The following is a 21,874-nucleotide window of genomic DNA, read 5'->3' as shown; positions in this document are numbered from 1 at the left end:
TATAATCGCTCTAGCATATGGTATGATTTTCAGCTGGATGAGGCTGATGGAACCGTTGGGTATTGCCCAGGACATCGTGGAGCCGACAGTATTAAAACGATGGGCTGATTATCCCAACCAGCATCGTTACACGGACTACTCTGATTCTGTTCGGGAGACAGCGCATCATGCCATAAGTCCCTTCCCTTATCAACCATCGCTCAACAACAAGCTCGCGCTATGGTGAGACTTTAGACACGAAATTTAAAATTTCTCATTAAAGTATTTTTTCAATTATTGTAAAGTTACATTCTATCGAGTTAATAATAAAAACTATACGATACGTTAATATTCCATAAACTGTTTCAGGACTGGAGATATCTCAATATTACAAGTAGATGCAGTCATAAATCCTACGAACGAGACAATGGATGATAATAGTACTACGTGCCAAAAAATATTTAGTCGAGCCGGTTCTGCACTCAAGATAGAAATATTTAATGAAATAAAAGGTGTATTTCGATGTGTATAATTGTACTGTCGACAATGTTGGAGCTTGTCTCAACAAAATATTAATTTTAAATCCAAATTTTAATTGCAGAATGCAGAACTGGTGAAGTGAGAGTTACACAAGGTCACGGATTACCTGCTCGATTTATTATTCACACTGTTGGACCAGTTTACAACGTAAAATATCAAACAGCTGCGCAAAATACATTACATTGTTGCTATAGGTAATTTAATCATTTAGTATACATAGACAAGCATTAATATTATTCTCATTTTTATTTTGACATTATTAAAAAGTGGATGGAGGATAAATTTTACTAAAAGAAGAAACATACGAATTAATTTTAATTTTTTTGCTACGAAAGGACTGAACAAAAAACGCTATTGATACACAGGAATATTTTAGCATTTACGTGTGTTATCTTAAAAATAACATAAAAATCATGTAAAATTGTTGGTGATTCTGTAATTCAAATATTTTAATTATTTTATGTCATGCATTTACTAAACATTTGAGTTAAAATATTAAAATTTAACAAAATGGCGGCAAAACGAAGATTGTGTTTTAATTTTTTCACTATCTTTATATAAAAAAAAAGATTAAATAATTGATAAATATATACAAATTGTGATTAACGAACTGCAGAAAAGTATTAATAATAATTATGTAAAATTTTAAGTTAATTGGTCAAGTCGTTTTTTCGGGAGAATTTCTCAGGATTTTGTAAACATTATTTTGAGAAAAATTGTTTTAAAGTTTTAAATTAATTTTCTAATAAACGTTTATAACAGATATTATGTATGTAGAATTATCCAAAGTTTACTTCATTTCAGTTTTCCCAACTTTTATCTTAAAATTGGGGATTAGCCTAAAGGCATCTTTATGTAGGAGCATCAAGCGGACGTCGAGAACTATGAGCTCCTTATTCGCTAAAAACAGGTCACATGATCAAAATTGATGAATAGAAATCTCACGATGCTCGACTCTCAACGTTTGATGCTGCCACATAAAGATATCTAAAGAATCTTGATATAGGTAGAAGGATATAGAAACCGGTCTCTTGAATGAACACATAGCACCTGCTCGATTTTCGTCTCTCGAATAATAAATATCCATTATATCTCACAAATATTTTTATTTCAAAATTGCTTTAAAAGGGATCATATTCAGTCAGAAATAAAAAAATCAATTTTTGAGTTTAGACATTTTTTATAAGTACAATTTTAATTCCCTGAAAATTTCAAGTTAAGTTTCCGATTAAAATTGACGAAGTTATGCGCGTTCAAATACACGCTCTGCTCGAATGTTTAGAATGGCAATTGCACACGGGATAAAGGTAGCCCCTTTCTAATATTTTGTAAGCCGTGTATGTGAAGATACACTTAATTAAATACGAAAAGTCTTGTATTTGTAATGGTAAACACAAAGAGTTTTCGAATTCAAAGTGAACGAAATCCAGAGAGCGTTACAGTATAGCAGTTGACAGAAAGCTGTGCGTTAGGATGTTCGCTTCTAAAACATTATTATACAATTGTCAAGTATTGTATAATTTTTAGTAATCGACAAAAAGATTCTAGAGAATTAGAAGTACAGAGAAGAAGTACAGAGAATATTCAGAAATCAAGATCGAAGAAAAGGGAACGATGTTTTGATTCAAAAAATGTTGAGAGCGATGAAAATAGTTTTATTCTTTTTGCTAAAAAAATGAAGAATGCAAAAAGATGTTGCTGTGCCGCAAGATAATTCCATAGAATTTTGAACTTTATTTCTGTATTTATTGCAATTTCAAATTTTGTTAAATGCAAAGTGTAACGATGATGTTAAATTTCAAACAGCAAGTGCGCGCGGACTTGGTTTTAAAATAGTACTGATATGTGATACTTGCGCTCCTACATCAATTCCTTCATGCTCTTTTATGGGATACTCATATGAAATAAATAGACATTTCATATTTATTATGAGAATGCTAGGACTTGGTTTAAAAGGTTGTCAAAAGTTCTGCGGACTGATGGACATGCCAGAGTTTTTTAATCAAAATACCTATGATATTATTGTAAGTAATACTCAATTGTGTTAAAGAAGTTTCCAATATCTTTTTTAAAAATGCTGTAAACGAAGAGAAAGAAGAAATATACAAAGAAAAAAATATTGAAGAAACAAACAATCTGACTGCATCAGTAGATACTTGGAAAAAACATGGTGTCGCATCACTGTATGGAGTTTCTTCGATTATCGGATGCTATACTGGAAAATTACTTGATATTGTTGTGAAAAGCTCATGTTGTCAAGTGTGCAAGTTTTTGGAGAAAAAACAAGATACAGCTGAGTAGATGAAGAGTGAATGAAAACACATAATAATAATTGTTCAGTAAATCGAGAAATGAAAATAGGCGCTATCATTGATATGTTTAAACGTTCACAAAATAAGAACGATGTTAAATACATAAATTACATCGGTGATAGCGACTTTAGAACTTATATCGATATAAATTTTGCTCTTTATGATGTAATGTAATTTAAGATAATGATACTTTAATTATAAAGAAGAAAGGTATAGGGCATGTGCAGAAATGAATAGGGCATCGATTGCGTGAGTGCAAAATGAAAATGAAAGAGTTCGAAGAAAAACTGACTGGCAAAATGATTGATAAATTAATAGTTTATTATGATTTAGCGATACAGCAAAATTGTGACTCAGTAGACGAAATGAGAAATGCGATATGGGCCACATATTTCCACTATAGCTCAACGGATGAATCTCCACAACATGACAAATGCCCGATCGGAGCTGAATCATGGTGCACGCCTGGCAGCGAGTTTCCGCGAATGACGAACTTATAAACACGATAAGTCTCTACCTGAAGATATTTTGCATGCTATTAAACCAATATATGAAGATCTAAGTAAAGAGAATTTATTAGAAAGATGCATTGGTTTTAATCAAAGCAATGAAAATTATAATCAGCTGATATGGAAAATCAAAAATTATCTCAATAAATGGATTAAAAACTATCAAACTTGTTGCACGCATCTCTGCCTGCGTATTTAATGAAGGTTCCACGGCATTGTTACAAATATTTGAATCTATGGAAGTACACAGTGGCCCAAATTCTCACCGATATGTGGCGACGGAAGATGCAGTCCTCATTAAAAGAAATTCTACACTTGCAGAATTTTAAAAAATATACAATAAAAAATCGATTTTTATCCTGTCAATGAGGAAAACAACTTAAAACTATAAAGAAAAAATTAGATAGCGTTGAAAACTTAATTACTTAATTAAAACTTAATTATTTAATGAAAATAGTTTGTAATGATATATTTCTATTGAAACTAATTTATAAGCATTCTAAGATGAAAACAAGAAATTTCTGTTATAAATAAAATTACTTTTTTTGTTTATCTGATAATAAAAGTACACGAATAATTAAGTAATATAAGATATAATAGTAGTATAATATATATCGAGAAGAACTCAAAATTACGTATAGCTGTTACATATTATAATAATGTCATGACGTTTTGGAACATGTAACACAATATCACAAAGAATTATTTATTTTTATATTATCGTTTTGGAGAGCTATTCTCTCTCTCTCTCTCTCTCTCTCTCTCTCTCTCTCTCTCTCTCTCTCTCTCCCCCGTGCGCATTTCTACTACAGCTGTAGTATACAGGAGTAGGTTGTAGATAGGCACTACAGTTCTTCGTAGCAAAAGAATTAAGCCTTCTGATTCTTGCTTTATAATATAATTTCTTTTGTTGTAGAAATGTTCTACAAAAAGCGAGGGAAATGGGATTACGTACCATTGCTCTACCTGTAATAAATTCAATACGAAGAAATTATCCTCCGGATGCAGGAGCACATATAGCTCTCAGTAAGTACACTACAGCAAGCATACATCTGTGTTCATTTAAGCATATGTCAGTACGTGCTAAATAAATGATTTTTTCTCTTTTAGGAACTGTACGTAGATTCTTAGAGCAATACGATTCGTTAACGTGTGTTATATTTGTATTAGAGCCATGCGATCTTGGAATATATGAAATTCTTCTGCCACTTTATTTTCCTCGAAATTTGGCAGAGCAGGATAACGCTTGCTGGCAATTACCGAATGATATTGGCGGCATGGATGGAGAACCTTTACTTCCGGATAGACAAATCAGAATTATTGACAATCCTCAGCACGCTTTACACGGTAAAGAAATATTTCAATGTAACATTGCAGTTACATACAAAGGTTTAATACGATATAACTTTGAAAAACACATCGCACTTTTGCAGGCGACGATACAGTAGAACTTTCATCACAATTAGAAACTTCGGTTAATATTGGCGAGCATGCTTTTGCGCAAATGCAAGGTGATTTGGATCGACAGAGACTTTTGGGAGAGAGACCTGCCGATCCACTAGCGGATATTATGCTCAAGCAAATGCAACATAAAGAAAGGTATGAAAATTTATGAGATATTTTTTAACACATAATTTTGCCAGGAGTGTTTAAACAACATGTTATTTTTCTATAAAAACAAGGTTAATTTTCAAAGTAAGTAAGAATAACAATTCAAAGTTAAAAAAAATCTATAAAAGCCAAACTTGGTTTTGTAAGCTTTCTTTCTAATTTTGTAATAATTATTTAATATTGTAATTAATTTGCAATAAGTTAATGAACAGTTATCTGTGAATAATCAGCACGCTTTAAATCAAAGAAGAATAATACGAGTTTATTTTTATGGTCAGATTGAAATAATACACATTATTTAATATTGAAGAGAGAGACGTTGATTATTTTAAAAAGTCAGGGAAAAAAATTTCCATTTATAATTCATCATTTAAAGCACAGATTGTTGCATAACGCATAGTGCATATGCGAAATAAATTAATCAGGACCTTTCTTTGCATAGAAAAGAAGAATTTCGATTGGTTTCTTTATGCATTATGCATTGTGCGTTATGCAAGAGTCTGTGTTATGGCTGTAAATGATAAATTATAAATGCAAATTTTCTTTCCTGAATTTTTAAAATATTACACTAATTTATCAATATATCCGAAGTTAGCAGACATTATTTAGAAAAATTATTGCAAAGCTGAATTTTTTAACACACAAATTTTTAACACATAATTTTAACGAGTTGACAGAGCTATGTTTCTCTCTTCTTTATCCACGCAGCAGAACAAAAAATGTATTCGTACAGAAAAACTGTATCTCTTATCGATACAAAAGTCAAATGTTGCTAATAAAAGATTTCTTCTATATCTACATAAAAATAAAAAATGTATTTATGAGCATGTAAAATAAATAGTAAACTTTTAAGGATATAAAGGACATCAATCAGTCGTAATTCAGTTTATTATATCATTTTGTAATATATAACCTCGGGTATTTGATTTTTTTTGTAATTTTTCCACAAATGCCGAATTTATTACAACTTTCTTCGAGATTTTTGCTCTCGTTTTATACAGTTCACTATTTTTGCAGAGAAACTTATATTAATTAATTATTTTAATTAATACGCAATTATTTTAAATAATAATGTTATAACTTAACATATATTCTTGTGTAATTTTTGTGAATTTTTTATTTTCTGTGGAGTTTTTATTTTCTCTTAAAGTTTCCTATTTGATATTAACTTTGTATATTCAAGCACAAGTAATTCTATGTCACAAAATTCTTAGTATTATTATTAAATTATTTTATTAATTAACAGTGATATTTTCACGCACGTATCACAAATGATTAATGATTATCCTGTGTTATATATATATCACAATCGAAACGATACCATATCTACAATATTCGATCAAATAAGTTGACAAGCAATTTAATATTATTGGTGATAAATTAATAAATTATTTGCAGTTTTTTTGAAATGCTTATTAGCAAATACTTATTATCAAACTATTAATAGGTTTTTAAGATGCGTATTTGCATTTTGTTTGCAGATGGCTGTTAATTCGATGCTAATTAATATCTCAAAAACTGTAAATAATTTATTGCGAAAAATATTAAATATAATATTCCTCAGCCGGGATTCGAATCCGTGCGGGCATCCTTCCAATTCGAAAGCATGTCACATTGATTTATGATATTTGCGTTTCAACTTCGGTTTGGAACTGTGTTAACAAAATAATCGACGCGCGGTTTGCTTGAACTAGAAATTGTATAAATTCACAAAAAATATTATTAGAATCGCATAAATAAAGAATCGCATTAATATAGCATTTTTCATTCATGTATATTTATGTGTAATTTCATCGATCAATTTTCGATTATATACATTTTATATCTAACAATGTATAATTTTGGGCATTTGATTTTTTTGTAATATTTTTCGCAAATGCCGAAGTCATTACAGCTTTTACGAGCTTATTGCTTTAATATTGTTTATGTCTACGAATTATCGACTTTAACGACTATGACGCACATACGAAAGTTTGCTTTGTAATACCTGTACCTAATTAATTTCAGTACTGAAATATCATTTGCGTCATAGAAATAAATCAGTCGTTTCAGATCTGACATTTCCTATCATATTAAATGTTTATTTTGAGACCAAGATTGTCATCGATGTCATTTTATCGTGATATGTGGGGATTATTACAGTGACACGACAAATCTATGTGTGACTCGAATCATTGATTACACCAGATGATTCATTAATTGAGTTTCTTTTTCGAAGTATAGACCACTCTATTTTTTGCTTTAATGAGTTAATAATCTATTATACTGGCATGTTATATAATATCAATAGTATATTACATGTAATGTTGAAACAAATAATCTTTTATGAAATTACATTCGATTTATTTTCAAGTGTAACAAAAATTTTATTCACATATTATCATATTATTATTTTGAGATTTAAAATACGATTTTATCTTCATCAGAAATTTTACAGAACTATCTAAATACGTTAAGAAATACTTTTGTCATACTTTCGATAAGATACCTTGGTTTGGTTTAATCGAGGTCAAAGTCATGAAATTGCAGTCTTAAGCAACAACTTGATGTAATCGCGTGCAATATCAACGTCTGTAATTTGTCTAATTTTATCTTAGAAAGAATAATTTAAAAAACAACGCATGTACATTACCTTGCTTTGTTTTTAAATAATTATCAGTTTTATCTAATTAATATTATTATTCATATATTTTTAATGCAAATTATAATGATGAATTTTTTCACTTATTCGCACAGTATTCTTCCACCTATAATCACGAGTTATCTGAAATTTCACGAAATACGTCGTTTGTTCCTTTAATCTGAAGTACGTATTTGTTTTTTCAATCTGAGATAATCTCGAATGTGCCAAATATTCTTATTATGAAAATTTTAACTAATTCGATACATATCGTCAGTATGTGTCTCTTTTAAACACGTCAAAATTTTCCAGTTTATATAAAAGAAGAATATTTTGATACTTTAATTTTATAAAATAATTTTATTGTTAGAAATATTTGCAAAACATAAGATTCTTTTAATAATGGAAATAGTTCGTTATGCAAAAGCATGAAAGAAAAATTATTATTTAAAAAAAATATGAGCATATAAGGATTTACAAATATTTTCAATATAAATTTTAATTTAATTTAATTAAATATTAAAAAAAATCGTATACCTCTTCTCTCTTTGAATAAGATTTATTTTAATTCATTATTTCGTTGTATTTCTTGTCTTAAAATATTTTATCGTAAAAGTTATCGTCCAATCTCTATATATTGTTAAGCGTAATATGAGATCGGTTTAGAACATCATAATAGTTGTGTACCGAAATGTTATCAGTTCTTTGGATTGGCCTTCACAGTCATCTAACACGAATTCGATCAAAAATACATTTCAATCACGAAAGGGTGTTTCAAAGAAAGTATTAAAATCTATATTTGTACTAAATCTATATTTATACTAAAGCAGCTGTGTTCTTAAATACAATTCGTTATTATTCCTAAATTGGGTCAAATCTCATTCAAAAATTGCCAGACCATGCTGGATAACAATGAAAATTGAATGATTCCCTATAATCAATGATAAAAATTTATTAACAATCACTTTTTTAAATCTTTGTCTTTTTTCAAAATAATAATTTATCTTTCGTATATGCAGATGATATGCAATTTTTTTTATTTATAATGTCAAACGAGCGTATTTGGCGAATACAAATATCGCGAATGATCGTTTGAATGGAGTATTCTAGTTTCCTGTCTCCCATTACAAAAATGATATACAAAAAAATACAGAGAATGACAAATGTGTTGACAATCATCCAAGGAAGGTCATTGTGGAAGGTATATTACTCATAATTAAAGGAATACACATCGCGATCGAATTAAACAGCGGGCTCACAACCCCTACTCCGCTTGATCGCCTCGCGCGTATCGAGCACGCAGTATTCTGCGAGCCGAGCAGGCGCCGTGCGATGCCTCGACAGGACTCCCGGCGAGATGCGGGATTACCTTGTAGACGTCGTAGTCATCGTGGTCGTCGCAGCCGAGAGGCGGCTCTCCTTCTCTAGACAAAACGGTTCAGTTCGGTTCAGTTCGTTCAGTTTGTCGCGACTCGTCGTACTGCTATCATCCCTCTCCGTCGTCTCCCTCAGTCATGCACTGATCGAACGAGAATTGTGCGTGATTTCTCAATCCATAGTACCGCGACGCTCCTTTTTGACGGATGTCGCGGGAAAAAACACGGCTGAGCCTTGATTGATTTTCTTTTTTTCCTTCTTTTTTTTTTACAAAGGAAAGATCGCGGAGGGTAAAATCACACGAAGGGTACGTGATATCAGTATGGTCATGATTGACATGGTGGATGTCATCGAGGATGAAGACCGGTGTGTATTGAGAGTAATACTTGTTTTCTCACACGTCATCGAACCTCGTGTCGAATATGATTCTTACGAATCTCGGTCTCGTTATTGGCTCTCTATTGATCCCTGTTCTTTATTGGCGTTCGTCCAGTACGATTTTCGATACCGGTTCCTGTTGAAAAATGTATCGAAGCTGGTAATGATCGACCTAGAATCTAAGAATTCGTACATAATACGGTTTTATTACACGGTTTATTACTTTACTTGCGTTCAGGAATTTTGGAAAAAAGAGCTTAAAAATTGACCGACAAGTTACGATATACTTAAAATGAAATTTCATTTCCGTGAAATTTATACTTTTTACAAAAAATGTATTTTTATTATATATCAGTATTTGCCATTTACGTTATGCAAAAGCAGTACGATCTTTTGTGATATAATTAAAATTACATGATGACAAGTTGTATTGCAAGATTCGAGAAATGCTTCCGAACACGTTTTGTATCACATCGCGTTTTCCTTTGAACTCGTCGCAAATTAACATTATAAAATCAATGATTTCGTTTTATTTAAATTAATAGCGCTTTTTATTGGCAGCACTGGTGCGCACTCAGTGCTCATTAAAATCTTTGCATACTGATCTGAATGTAAACATGAGATATTTTAATTGTGAGATATAATAAATGCTGAATGTATACTTTATCAAATAGTACAATAAAATGTATTGAGAATTTTACGGTTTAATTCGTTTCTATATTTTTATTAACATACATCTTTAGATCGATTTGTATATAACAGCTTTAAAGTGCATTGAATTGTGCCACCAGTTCTGTCAACGAAAAATTCTATAACGTTTCTTTTAATAGTTGATTAAAAATGATATCAGATTAATAATTGTTGAAAAATGATATCAGATTAATAATTCGGCGAATCGTAACAAATGCATTACGTTTCTGTATTTATTGGAGGTCTCAGGTATTAATTATTTACTATTAAAATTTTCCACACGCACGCAATTTTGAAAATCTATTAATGAACATATTAAGAACATTATAGTGGATAAGTATAATAGTCTAGTTTGTCTTATCGTGCATTTGATGTAACTCTGAAAAAACGTATCGGTAAAATATATTACTGCAAAATACTAATATATTTTACGTGTCCATAAAATATATTAATATACTAAAAAAAAGCTCGTATACCGAGTATATGATAAAGTGTAAAATATTACCGAGCGATGTATTATAATAGTATACTTTTTAAATCCTTTGAGGCGAAATTTTACTCTAAATAACGAAAATTGAACTTGAAAAAAATGATTCAATTTCAATTTCCGACCTTTAAAGCCATTATTTATAGTTGATTCTTATTCTTTTAAGATCTTAAATCATTAAGTAATGTCTTAATTAAATAATGTTTTAAGATATTAAGTTTTGAGTAATGTTTTAATACGACTTAATGCTAATACGACTTTCTAATTGGTTCATCTAATAAGAGTGTTTTAACTATACTAAGCACTATAAATATTGGCTTGAGAGTGAGAGACCATTTTTCAGAGTGAAATTTAAGTCTCTACTCTAAAGTCCATTCTATAATTGCGTAAGCGTACTTGAGTGGTTGTAGTTGAGAGAAAGAATTGACTAATCACAATCAAATATTTTTTTCATATTTAACTGTGATTGGTTAATTCTTACTACACTTACACAATTGTAGAAAATCTTAAACGTTTTAGAGTACGATATACAAAAAGTTTGCGAACATATTATAAGACGAATAAAATCGCTCTTTTATAGATACGAAAGACTTCTTAGGAGGGCAAAGACAGAGGATCTGACTGAGGTTTCAGGGATTGGTTGTTTGTACCAAAGCGGTGTGGACCGACAAGGCCGACCGGTGGTGGTTTTTGTCGGCAAATGGTTCCCGGCCAGCAAAATCAATCTAGATAAGGTAAAGACCTTTGCATGTGCCTTGAAAATCAATGTTGCTACGGATTACACAAAAAAATCTGCTACTCAGCAACGTCACAATAGAAATGCTGTTATTCCGGTAGAATTTTGACAGAATGGCGTTATTGAAGGTGTATAATCTTGTTTAAATAAAATAAAAATTATATTGCAATTATCTTACTACAAAATAGTTTTCAAATAATTGAAGATTGCAACACTATATATCATCTTTCTATAGTCATTCTCTCTTGGTTGCCTTTTACAATTTAATCGATTTGGAATGTATAATAGAAAGTGTTTTATAGAGTATTCTGTTGAAATTGTCTTTGATTTTTGTGTCCTTGTCCTATGTGTGTACATTTAAGCGACATTATTGCACACGAACATATTTTAATCAAACATTATTGAACTTTTGCTTGTAAATGATAATATAATTTCGATTATTGACTTTTTTTAAATATATTTTTTCAATAAATTCCTATAAAAATTCCTATAAAAAGTATAACATATTTGTTAATTTTATCGATGCATGTATCGGCTTCATAAAAATTGAAATATGAAGCTACGTATTATCGTACCATCTTGACACGTTTTAATTAAAACGTTATGAAGTATTTCTTTATAAGTTAAAGCAAGATATAATTTCACTTACTTTTCTGATAAATACAATTTTCTAATAAATTACATATTCATGTTAATTTTATCGATGTAATGCTCAAAAGGATCGGAATATTTTTTTTATTAACTTTCGAAAATACTCGACAGCTAATACGAGAATTTGTATCGCTATTTTGCAAAATACAAATTTTCTTATCAGATATCGGAAATATTCCAAAATCATTATAGGAAAAATGTCTCTTTCAACTACAGGCAGAGTTGAAAAATTATACCACTTTCCTCTACCTCCTTTCCAGATATTCTGGATACGTGCCGGCTCTATCGAGTCCGTGCATAGAATCACAGACTCGCACATACCGCTCGATTGCGTCGCGTCCAAGCCTCGATCATTTGGCACATATCTTGTTGCGCCAGTTGTGTCTCGTTGTGTCATTCCTTTCCTTTCCTTGTCGGATTCATTCTTACTCCGCTCCTCATAGCCGGAACGCAGTGAGATATAGCGGCGGGTGGCGAATCGATATTTACACGTCCAGAAATAGACCGACCGCGGAACGAGTTCTCCTATGGGGAGGGCGAGAACGGGTTGCAACGTCGTCGTCGCGACATGCACCCCCATCCTCAATGAAACTTTCTCATCCTATTAACCTATTTGTCGACAATGATTTGCGAATTTGATCAGCACGTGAGATAGTCGACGATCAGAAGATAGAAATCGATCATCAAAACTTTCTTTATTTTTCTTTTTTCGTAAATATTTAATCCTTAACTGTGCAGTAACTACATCCGCATTTTAAAGTATCTTGTTTGAAGTATAGAGTGCAATTGAACTTCCGCTTTACGGCGATTGATAGAAGAAAGTTTAAAGTTTTTTAATTTACAATTTAAATTTTATAGTATTAATCGTACAGATTACAATCATTAAAAAATTTTCGCTTTGGATTTGTGCAAGTTTCGCGAAACTTATAATTGACGAAAAAAATGAAATAGTTTGTGATATGTCAGCTTTCTTCACACATAATATTCGTGACCTTCTATATAATAATTTCTTCCTTACATATTTTCCAATATTATCGATAGCAACGGAATTCGGTTCAAATTAAATAAAATATGAAATGAACAAACCTTCATATATTCTCTCGTAATTAATCTGTAAAAAAATATTTTTAAATTCAGAAAGATAATTATTAAATAGGATAAGTGTTAAATAGGATTTGCACTTTTTAAAATCGTAGTTTTCAAATAGCTTTTGATCGAGAAAGTTCGGTATATGTTTCTGTATGCAAAAAAAAAACGTGCAATATTTTGTAAGTCATTTTTACATATGTATACTAAGACATCACGAATGCTTTGACACTTATTTTTTAAATCAATCCTCGTTTCTTAAGTCAACATATCATCGTGACTTGTATGTCGCTAATTATTTAGTGGCGCGTTCCACGTTCGTGCAAGAAAAAACTTTCAACTTCACTTGCTCCAATTTTTTTTGCTGATTGCAATTCGCTATCGGCGATCTAGAATGCCTCGTTACTTTGATCGAGATAAGAATATCAACAACGTCATGCAGAGATTCGTCGGTACAGCTAAAAATATACACTTGCTATGCAGCGGCTGTTGAAACAACGTCATGTAAACGGAACATTCGTGTGAGGTGCGTGTTCTAAGATGAGAGATGCGATGTGCGTAATATCAGTCGCTATTAATACTGACTTCTCATTAAGTTTGTTAATTTAAACATCTGTGCGATACCTCCCTCTGCGTCTTTGTATCCACTGACCCGCTTTTGAGATGAAACGCTCAGTTAGGACGCTAGTTATACAGCGACCTGAGATAACGTCTCCAGGTTCACAATATATAGCGACACATTTCGCAATTTACGGAATAACATCGACGTTATTTCAATTTGGCATGAATTTATTGTTGATTGCACCACTGATTTATCTTTCATCGAATTTTTTGCTTCAGAGTTCTTGCTAAAGCGGAAGTTCTAAAAGCGAAAAAATTTCAACCTCTTCATTGTCTTACTTTGAAATAATAACGATCGCCATACACATTGCGTGGTGATATTATTTGATTGTAATCAGATACGCATGGTTAATTCGTATAAGAATATGTTCGTGAAATAACTGCGAAGTTTATATCTTTACTGTATTAATAACTATTATTATTATTCTATGTTAATAAAAATTATTCTATGTTAATAAAAAAGAGCAAAGGATTAGTGAAATAATATAACAATATTAAAATTGTTAATAAGTAACATAAGAGTCGTCAACAAACATCGAATATAAATGCTATATAATATACTCTCTAAAATTTTTAGAGTCTCACTCTGAAGAGTGAAATCTCTCTTAAAGATTGAAAATTGACTCTTTATCAAAATTGACTCAATTTTTATTCTTTAGAGTCAGATTCCAAAGAATTTAGAGGGTAGAATAAACCATGTATATGTTATATGACAGTTATATCTATGTTTGCTAAGTATGTACATAACAATTTTGTAAATACACTTGTATGTCATATTGAATGATGACCGACAGATTTCAGTTAATTGTTTGAATTCAGTTAATAACTCAATATCCTTGAAGTCGATCCTTCCGTTACAGACCATTTGAGACATTGATTTCCGCGCTAAACAGATTTCTATAAATTTATATTATCTTGGGATTTATATAATCTTTTTGTTTACCTAATTGCAAAATACAGTTCAATTCTGTTCATATCAGAGCCTAAATTTCTAACATTATATCCCTTTCGCGCTTACGCAAAATATATGCTATGAGTTCATTGATCATCCGAAACTCTTCGACATTTATCGAACTTTCAGATTACTCATGAAGGTGAAACGATGAAATCATAATAGCATTGAGTCTTTCAATAGAACCTGTAGGGGATACATCACATATTCCACGACGTAGGAAAGCCTTGCGAAACATATTCTGTATATCTCGTCGCTGACGTCTCATCGATCCCAAGAATATTTACGCAGCATTTATTTTAGGACATATTTACCCCTGTTACCCTACTTTTCTTTGACAACGCATTTTTTTTTTTACGCAATATAGATTTTCAACATACATTTTAAACTATTTTAAAGGGCGCTTCGCTGCGATTTATTCTTTTTATTACACTAGCGAATAATTTAGCGAAATATATTTTTTTTTAATCTTGATGCTTTTTGTAATTTTAGGCCTTGCTGTACCTGATACAATTGCTGGATCCTATCGTGAAGGGAGACTATGTTATCGCGTATTTCCACACCCTTACGGCCAGCAGCAATTACCCCAGTTTACACTGGCTGCGCGAAGTCTACAATGTGCTTCCCTACAAGTAAGTTGTACGCTTGAGATATCGAACGCATCGAACCTATTGATCGTATTTTAATGTAAAATCACGTCTTTACGGTACATACAACGTATAGGATAAAATAAAATATTTGAGCGACATTTGATGACAGCTTTTCGATTATTTATTGGAAGATTTAAATTTTTCCAATATTTAATCAATTAAAAAAAATTAACAGAACAGAAAATATAATTTTTTAAATGTTTCTTTTTGAAACATTTATCACATGAGGCAGAAAAAACATTTGGACAATATTATATGTCACTAGAAGAATAAAAATAAGAGTATTATTTTTTTACTTTGTTAAGAAAAAACTGAAACTAAAGTATTGCTAAATTACCGGTTTTAGTTATGCAACTGCAAATTGCAACGAGTAGTTACTTATGCAACTTGATTCCGCTTGTTTGCAGAAATTTGATAGCAATCTTGAAACAGAATTCTTTTTACAGGTATAAGAAAAATTTAAAACATTTCTATATTATCCATCCTACCTTCTGGACCAAGGTTAGTAATAGTATCATCGCGTAATTGCTGACATAATGAGAGCTTGATAAACGCTATTTAAGATGCAAAACCGCACCCGTTAATGAACGTTATTATTGCACTTCCCACGTGCATGACGAATTATCTTCAGAACGATCGTATCGAATTTCCTGGCCTTCGTTAGTAAATACGTTTTCACGCAATAATTTTACAATCAACATTTTTTGAATTGTTAAAGAATATTTTAATAACTAAAATTTGATAGTAATACTATTAAAGCAATCTTTATGCAAACTATATTCTTGTTTCTCTTCCTATTAGAATTTTATATTAAAGAAATTTCAGTTTGCACTAAATGAATGCAATTGATTGTTTGTTATATATATATATATATATATAGATGATGACGTGGTGGTTCACTACCTTCATGGCTCCAGCTATTAAGCAAAAAGTTCACAATTTACCCGGAGTAGAATATCTTTATGAAGTTATGCCGCCTGACCAACTCGAGATCCCAGCGTACATCACGGAATACGACATGACGGTACGGCAAAGTGAATTTGAATGGAAGAAATTTAGAAAAAATTATTTTCACTTGAAATTATTTTTCTTTATAGATAAATGGCCTGAGGTATTATCAACCGGATCAGGTCTTGTCGTCGCCATCAACGTCTACGTAATTCGCAGGTGAAAATCTAAGCAGCGAAGGATCAAGATCGAGACTAAATCGAGTGTTTTGTGCATTTGTGCGGTAGACTATTCGTATTTTTGCAGTAATATCCATATGCCACTTAAGTGTGAGAATTGGACGCATTGGACTAGAGATTTGTGACTACTGGTGTATCGCCGGTTTTCGACAATGATGAAATATAACATTGACTAGATAAGATAATCCGTATCTTCGAAAAAGTAGCCCGGCTCCGCAATAATTCGAAGTCGATTTGTCCAAGTGCCTCGTGATGGACCGTTTAGCAGGAAAAAGGACGAAAGGACGATCGGCCGCGTGAAATATTAATACGAATATTAATTTAAAAAAATCAAGAAACCACTGCCCGCTTGCTTTTGACGTTGATTGGTTCTTTTACTCGTATGCTCGCTAACGCATACGGGTTTTTACGTCCCCGAAAGTACGAAGATAAAACTTGGTACTGGACAATTCACATTAAGATAGGTAATTTAGAGAAAGCTGGATCGACCGTGTGCACAGCTGGAGGTGCATTACTAAACAGAGTGTATTCTCCTTATCCAATAATAGAGCTAATAAATTACTATTCGCTTAGAGCGAATCATCGGCTGCCAAAATATCAATAATCAGTATTTTCATCGTCGTCGTTGCTCGCAAAAATGAAATCCGAAAAGCTAAAATATTAATCTTTCGCCCTCGTACATACTACACTATTCGTGGCAGATTCTTAGCTTTAATACTGCCTGTGAAAGCGGTAGAAGGGATAAAGAGAAGCATTTGACGACGCACTAGATTAAACGTCGGCTTAATACAGACCGTCGATCGCTTTCTGTTATTTTCATATATCAATCGTTATACAGCGAAGAGTATCTATTTGATTATTGTACATTGTCAATATTTTATTCACATCGTTGATAAAGAGATTGCGCTGCGCTGCCGCCGTCGCCGCCGCCGCATAGCTGCGGTATTTTCGATATACTAATAATAAATCATCGGCTACGAACAAAGAGCGGGATGGCTGGATGTTTTACTGTGATGTCATGTCTTCGGCGCTCAGCAGATTTAATCAATTTTAAAACTTTATTTGTCTTCTCTCTTGCGAAAACTTCAATCCGAAATACAGAGTAATGCTTGCAGAATCGTTATCGTTGAGCGCCGAAGTCGTATGTACGGGACAGTTTTAGAATAGAAGAAGCAATAAATTTAAGAGCTTGCTCGCGATGTATTTCGAGAGGCAAAAAATCGTTATCCCCGTTGTTAAGCATTTTTAGCGATTAAAGAGATAAATTAAAGAAGTTAAAACCTGTTAATCGCGTCGATTAGCCCATTTCTCACACCCGCCGAATCATGAATGTTTCGTGGCATATAGCGTCATTCCCTTCACTCTTGTTTAATCATTTGTCAATTAGTTTTTTTGGCACGAAGAAAGAAAAAGAAAGTCATCTGTGCTTAATTAATCGCGGATGAGTTGAGAAGGCAATGGGTTAATTGACCACGCTACCTCCGCCGAAGATACAATCGTCCGTGTGATCGAGTGCATAAGTGTTTATGCGTGTTGAGATATAAACAATTATGGAGTTATAAAAAGTGCTACGCACTCGTAATCATCGTACGGCTGTATTTGGAAAACACATTAATTGCACAATGAGTGAACACATTATGATCAGCTAATACATTTTAACATGTATTTTACAACATATTATATAAAATGGTGAAATCCTTACGATTTTCCGAAAATTTATCAAAAGAAATCTATATACTATGAAAATTGTATTATATAAGTATATTAATTGTATCATTTAAATTTGTTGTCTTGTACCGAACTAAATGTTCTTTAGATTTCTGTAAACAAAATTATTTATTTATAATAATTTATATACTTTTGATACATAACACGACTCTTTATGATAAATGTATCAAGTACTTGTAATTGTTTTTACAATATTTTCCATTTAAATGTCTTAATAACTTTTTCACAATATTGCTATTATAGCATAAAATTATTAGAGTTGTATTATACATTATTCTTAAATTCACTCACTTGATTGCATAACCGTTGTATTTTCTAAATACAGTCGTTTTATTCGCAGCGATGGGATAGTATTTTTTCATGTTGCTGTATTTACATGTGTCTCTGTTTTGCAAAGACTTCTAATGCTATTCGCGCTGCGAATAGTCGGAAAAAATTAATCTCGTACTATTCGGAGGGGCCAATAGTGTCAAATAGGCTATTTCCAATTTTTATTTACGTTTAATGACCTTACTGTCCGTCCCTGACAATCGAGTTTAATATGTAATTAAAAATTACAAGATGTAACATCTAAAGAGATTGCGCATGTACACACGCGCGTATTGTTATCTCTATATTTTATACTAGTCGTCATCATTTTATTGTCTCAAAATTTTAACTAAAAAAGACTCGGTAATTTCTATGTAATACGATAAATATTTTAACAAATTTCAAAATTATTGAATAATAATTGATGATGAATTTATAATACAAATAGTCGCTAATTGTTTATAATGTACTGTTATCTTTGGCAAGCTTGTATATGATAATGGGATTCGAGAACGATGAATACAGTTAAAGTTCTGGCCTTAAAATATATTATAGTGAGATACATAACTTAATATTGTTTATGTTAAATAATTGACGATTAAGTCTATGATTATATTATGTTATTAACAAATACTTATTCGACTATTGGAGAGAGTTTCATATGTACATATAATCTTTTAAGGTCCTAATCTAGTCTCTTTAGCTACTTAGAGAAAAAAATATACTTTGAACGAAAACTATAGGCTTGTGTTTTATCAAAGAACTTTCTGAATTGATGCACACGATGCAACAAGTTGAAATGAAATAAACTATATTTATTTCATTTCAATTTATTGCATCGGTGTGTATCAGTTCATCGATAAAAAACAAATCTATATATCGCGATATTCGTTTCATTCTTAGTGCACTCGATCTTCAAGCTTTAAGTCTTCCCGAATTAGACCAAGCAGAAGATTAATTATGTATTTTCTTTTTGGTATCTTTTGCTATGGCCGTTCTGTGAAATAAATGCGTATACAGTGTATAATTAGAAAATTTACTGACTCACTAATATTATTATATGTAATTATTATATGTATTTCTACTGAAATGATAATATGAATCGCCGTGTCGATTTTGATTAATTTAGTAAAAAAAGTATATAACTAGACTAGGACCTTAAGCAAAATTAGTCAATCACCTGATAATATTGCCACATTGAAATACATGTGAATGTATGTACGTGAAGTGAGAGTACGATCTCGTCTTAGCACCATAAGCTAAAATGTTCTCTTTCATGAGAAAATTGGTTTTCTGGATTTTAAAACTTTACTCTGAAGATACATTCCACTTAACGTTCGCAATGCTCACGAGCATTATTCATTCTTGTTATCATCAAATGTTAACAAGAAATGCACGCAAGCGTGTAAATGTTAAGTGGAACACATGTTGAGTAAAGTCGGTATTCATAATCAATTCTTATATTTAAGACCTTCTTAAATATAGCTTTAAGATGTTATGAATCAATTACAGACCCGTCTTAGCATCTTAAGATATTATTTAAGAAAGTCTTAAAATAAGAATGGATTATGAATACTAGCCTAAGTGTTAATTTATAAGCCGGTATTCATAGTTGATTCTTATTTTAAGAAATGTCTTAAATAAAATGTCATAAACAGATCGTTGTGTCCATTAAAAAGAAGAAAAAGAAGATAAAGCCGTATCAACATCTCAAATAAGATTTTGAAATAAGAACCAACTGTATGAAATACCTCTTTTACTCAGAGTAAAGATTTAGAACGTAGCTCTGACGTCATTGGTAATATTTATATTTATTGTAACATAGCAAGATATATTTTATTTTTAGTACTCCGACGTGATAAGATAAGAAGCAATAATTGATGAATTAAGTCTTCGCTTTTGCACTTTTGCTTTTTCTATGACGACAAAATAACTACTTTCCTGCACGTTATGCCTGCAATAGCTGCAAACGTTTTTTAATAGGTTTTTTAATAATTTTTAATAGGTTTTTTTTAATCAGATTTTTTTTTAGTAAATTAAACTTCTATAATTAAATTTTAATTTGACACATTAGTTTTATTTATCGCGCTTGTCTTCTTATATTGTCTCTGAGTGAGACAATATAACAATTGTTTCTTTAATTTGAATCTGACAAAATTTTTCATGCGTGTGTTATAAGAGACTATTATACTTGTTATATCGCTTGCGTAAAGACTGTTATTCTTATACTGTATCTTGTACTTAAGCCAAGTTAATACAAGAGTAAATATGTGATTATGATAAAAGAAAAGAGAGAACTATAATTGCGGTGGTGACGCTTCGCGATCGTACGCACTGTCATGATTTATATAATATATGAGAAATATTGTTGAAAATCACACATTGTGAATTTGTTTCAGACCTATTATAGAAGAAAATACTGAAGCAAAAGTCAACCTGATGATTATTAATTAATTATATGCTAAGCTTAATTATTTTTTTTACATAGCTATTAGTGATATCATTGCTGGGTTATATAAATATTTTATAATCTAGGAAATTATATTTCCTTAATTATATCGTATTTCCATAGTTCGTACTTAAGGATAGATTTATTAACAACAAAAAAAAACTCTGAGCGAAACGTCTTTTATCCTTTATTGTTTCTTCTCGATGTCGATGCACGACCTTTTAACAGGTGCACTTCTTTCTCCGTTGTATCCTTTTTTATAGACTACAATAAACATATTATTTCAATAAAATTCTATATTATCTTATGCATTTTGAATGCTAATATGTCTCTTGTGTGGACAATTCCAACAATGATTTACTAATAACGAATTTAGTTGAACGCAATAGTGCACATATAAATTGATACATATTAGAGCCGTTATACACTGATTTACTCTTAATGTATTTAAAATGCAAATATATCAAATATTTCAATTTATAAAATATATTTTTTTCTTAACAGTAAAATAAAGTGTTAAAGATTTATATTTAATTAAATTTTTATATTTAAACACATACTTTACGCCAATTTGTGCACGATGACTTTAATATGCATCAGTGAGCATTGAGTGCGTCCAATCAAATTTGCTATTCGGAATATATTAATATTCTGAAATAATGTGGTTATAGTAACAAAATTAAAGTGAATGCAAAATTGAAAATATTCGTATCATATTCATTCAGGGTGAATAAAAGATATTTATTCAATTCATAGAAAAACATCATTTAAATCTGTATTCATATTCATTATTCACTCATTTATTTACTGAATGTATCTATTCATCAAACACAATAATGAAATAGCAGTTTCGCTGTCATAAGCACATTCGTTATATAAAATGCACATAAAATGCACATAAATACGAGTATGTGAAAGTATTCATGGATGATAAATTGAGTAAAATATGACTGTAAAGAATACGTATTAACGAGGGTAGACTAGGGACAAAAGAATACATTT

At 31.1% G+C, this 21,874-nt stretch overlaps 1 protein-coding gene across 1 annotated transcript in view; it reads left to right on the top strand.

Annotated features, from left to right (window-relative positions):
• LOC108691196 (protein GDAP2 homolog) overlaps positions 1-18,051 on the top strand; it is a 29,078-nt gene extending 11,027 nt beyond the window's left edge. Inside the window, exons 2-12 of the mRNA XM_018198862.1 lie at positions 34-222; positions 349-491; positions 581-713; positions 4,257-4,366; positions 4,451-4,687; positions 4,774-4,939; positions 11,084-11,237; positions 15,042-15,181; positions 15,646-15,700; positions 16,080-16,223; positions 16,297-18,051. Of these exons, the coding sequence (XP_018054351.1) occupies positions 38-222; positions 349-491; positions 581-713; positions 4,257-4,366; positions 4,451-4,687; positions 4,774-4,939; positions 11,084-11,237; positions 15,042-15,181; positions 15,646-15,700; positions 16,080-16,223; positions 16,297-16,359 (1,530 nt within the window). The 5' untranslated portion in view covers positions 34-37 and the 3' untranslated portion in view covers positions 16,360-18,051. The remainder of the gene's footprint in view (positions 1-33; positions 223-348; positions 492-580; positions 714-4,256; positions 4,367-4,450; positions 4,688-4,773; positions 4,940-11,083; positions 11,238-15,041; positions 15,182-15,645; positions 15,701-16,079; positions 16,224-16,296) is intronic.
• Positions 18,052-21,874: the final 3,823 nt, after the last annotated feature.

The sequence above is a fragment of the Atta colombica genome, unplaced genomic scaffold (assembly GCF_001594045.1).
Source record: "Atta colombica isolate Treedump-2 unplaced genomic scaffold, Acol1.0 scaffold41, whole genome shotgun sequence".
NCBI classification, from domain to species: domain Eukaryota; kingdom Metazoa; phylum Arthropoda; class Insecta; order Hymenoptera; family Formicidae; genus Atta; species Atta colombica.
This window is presented reverse-complemented; position numbering and strand designations above follow the sequence as displayed.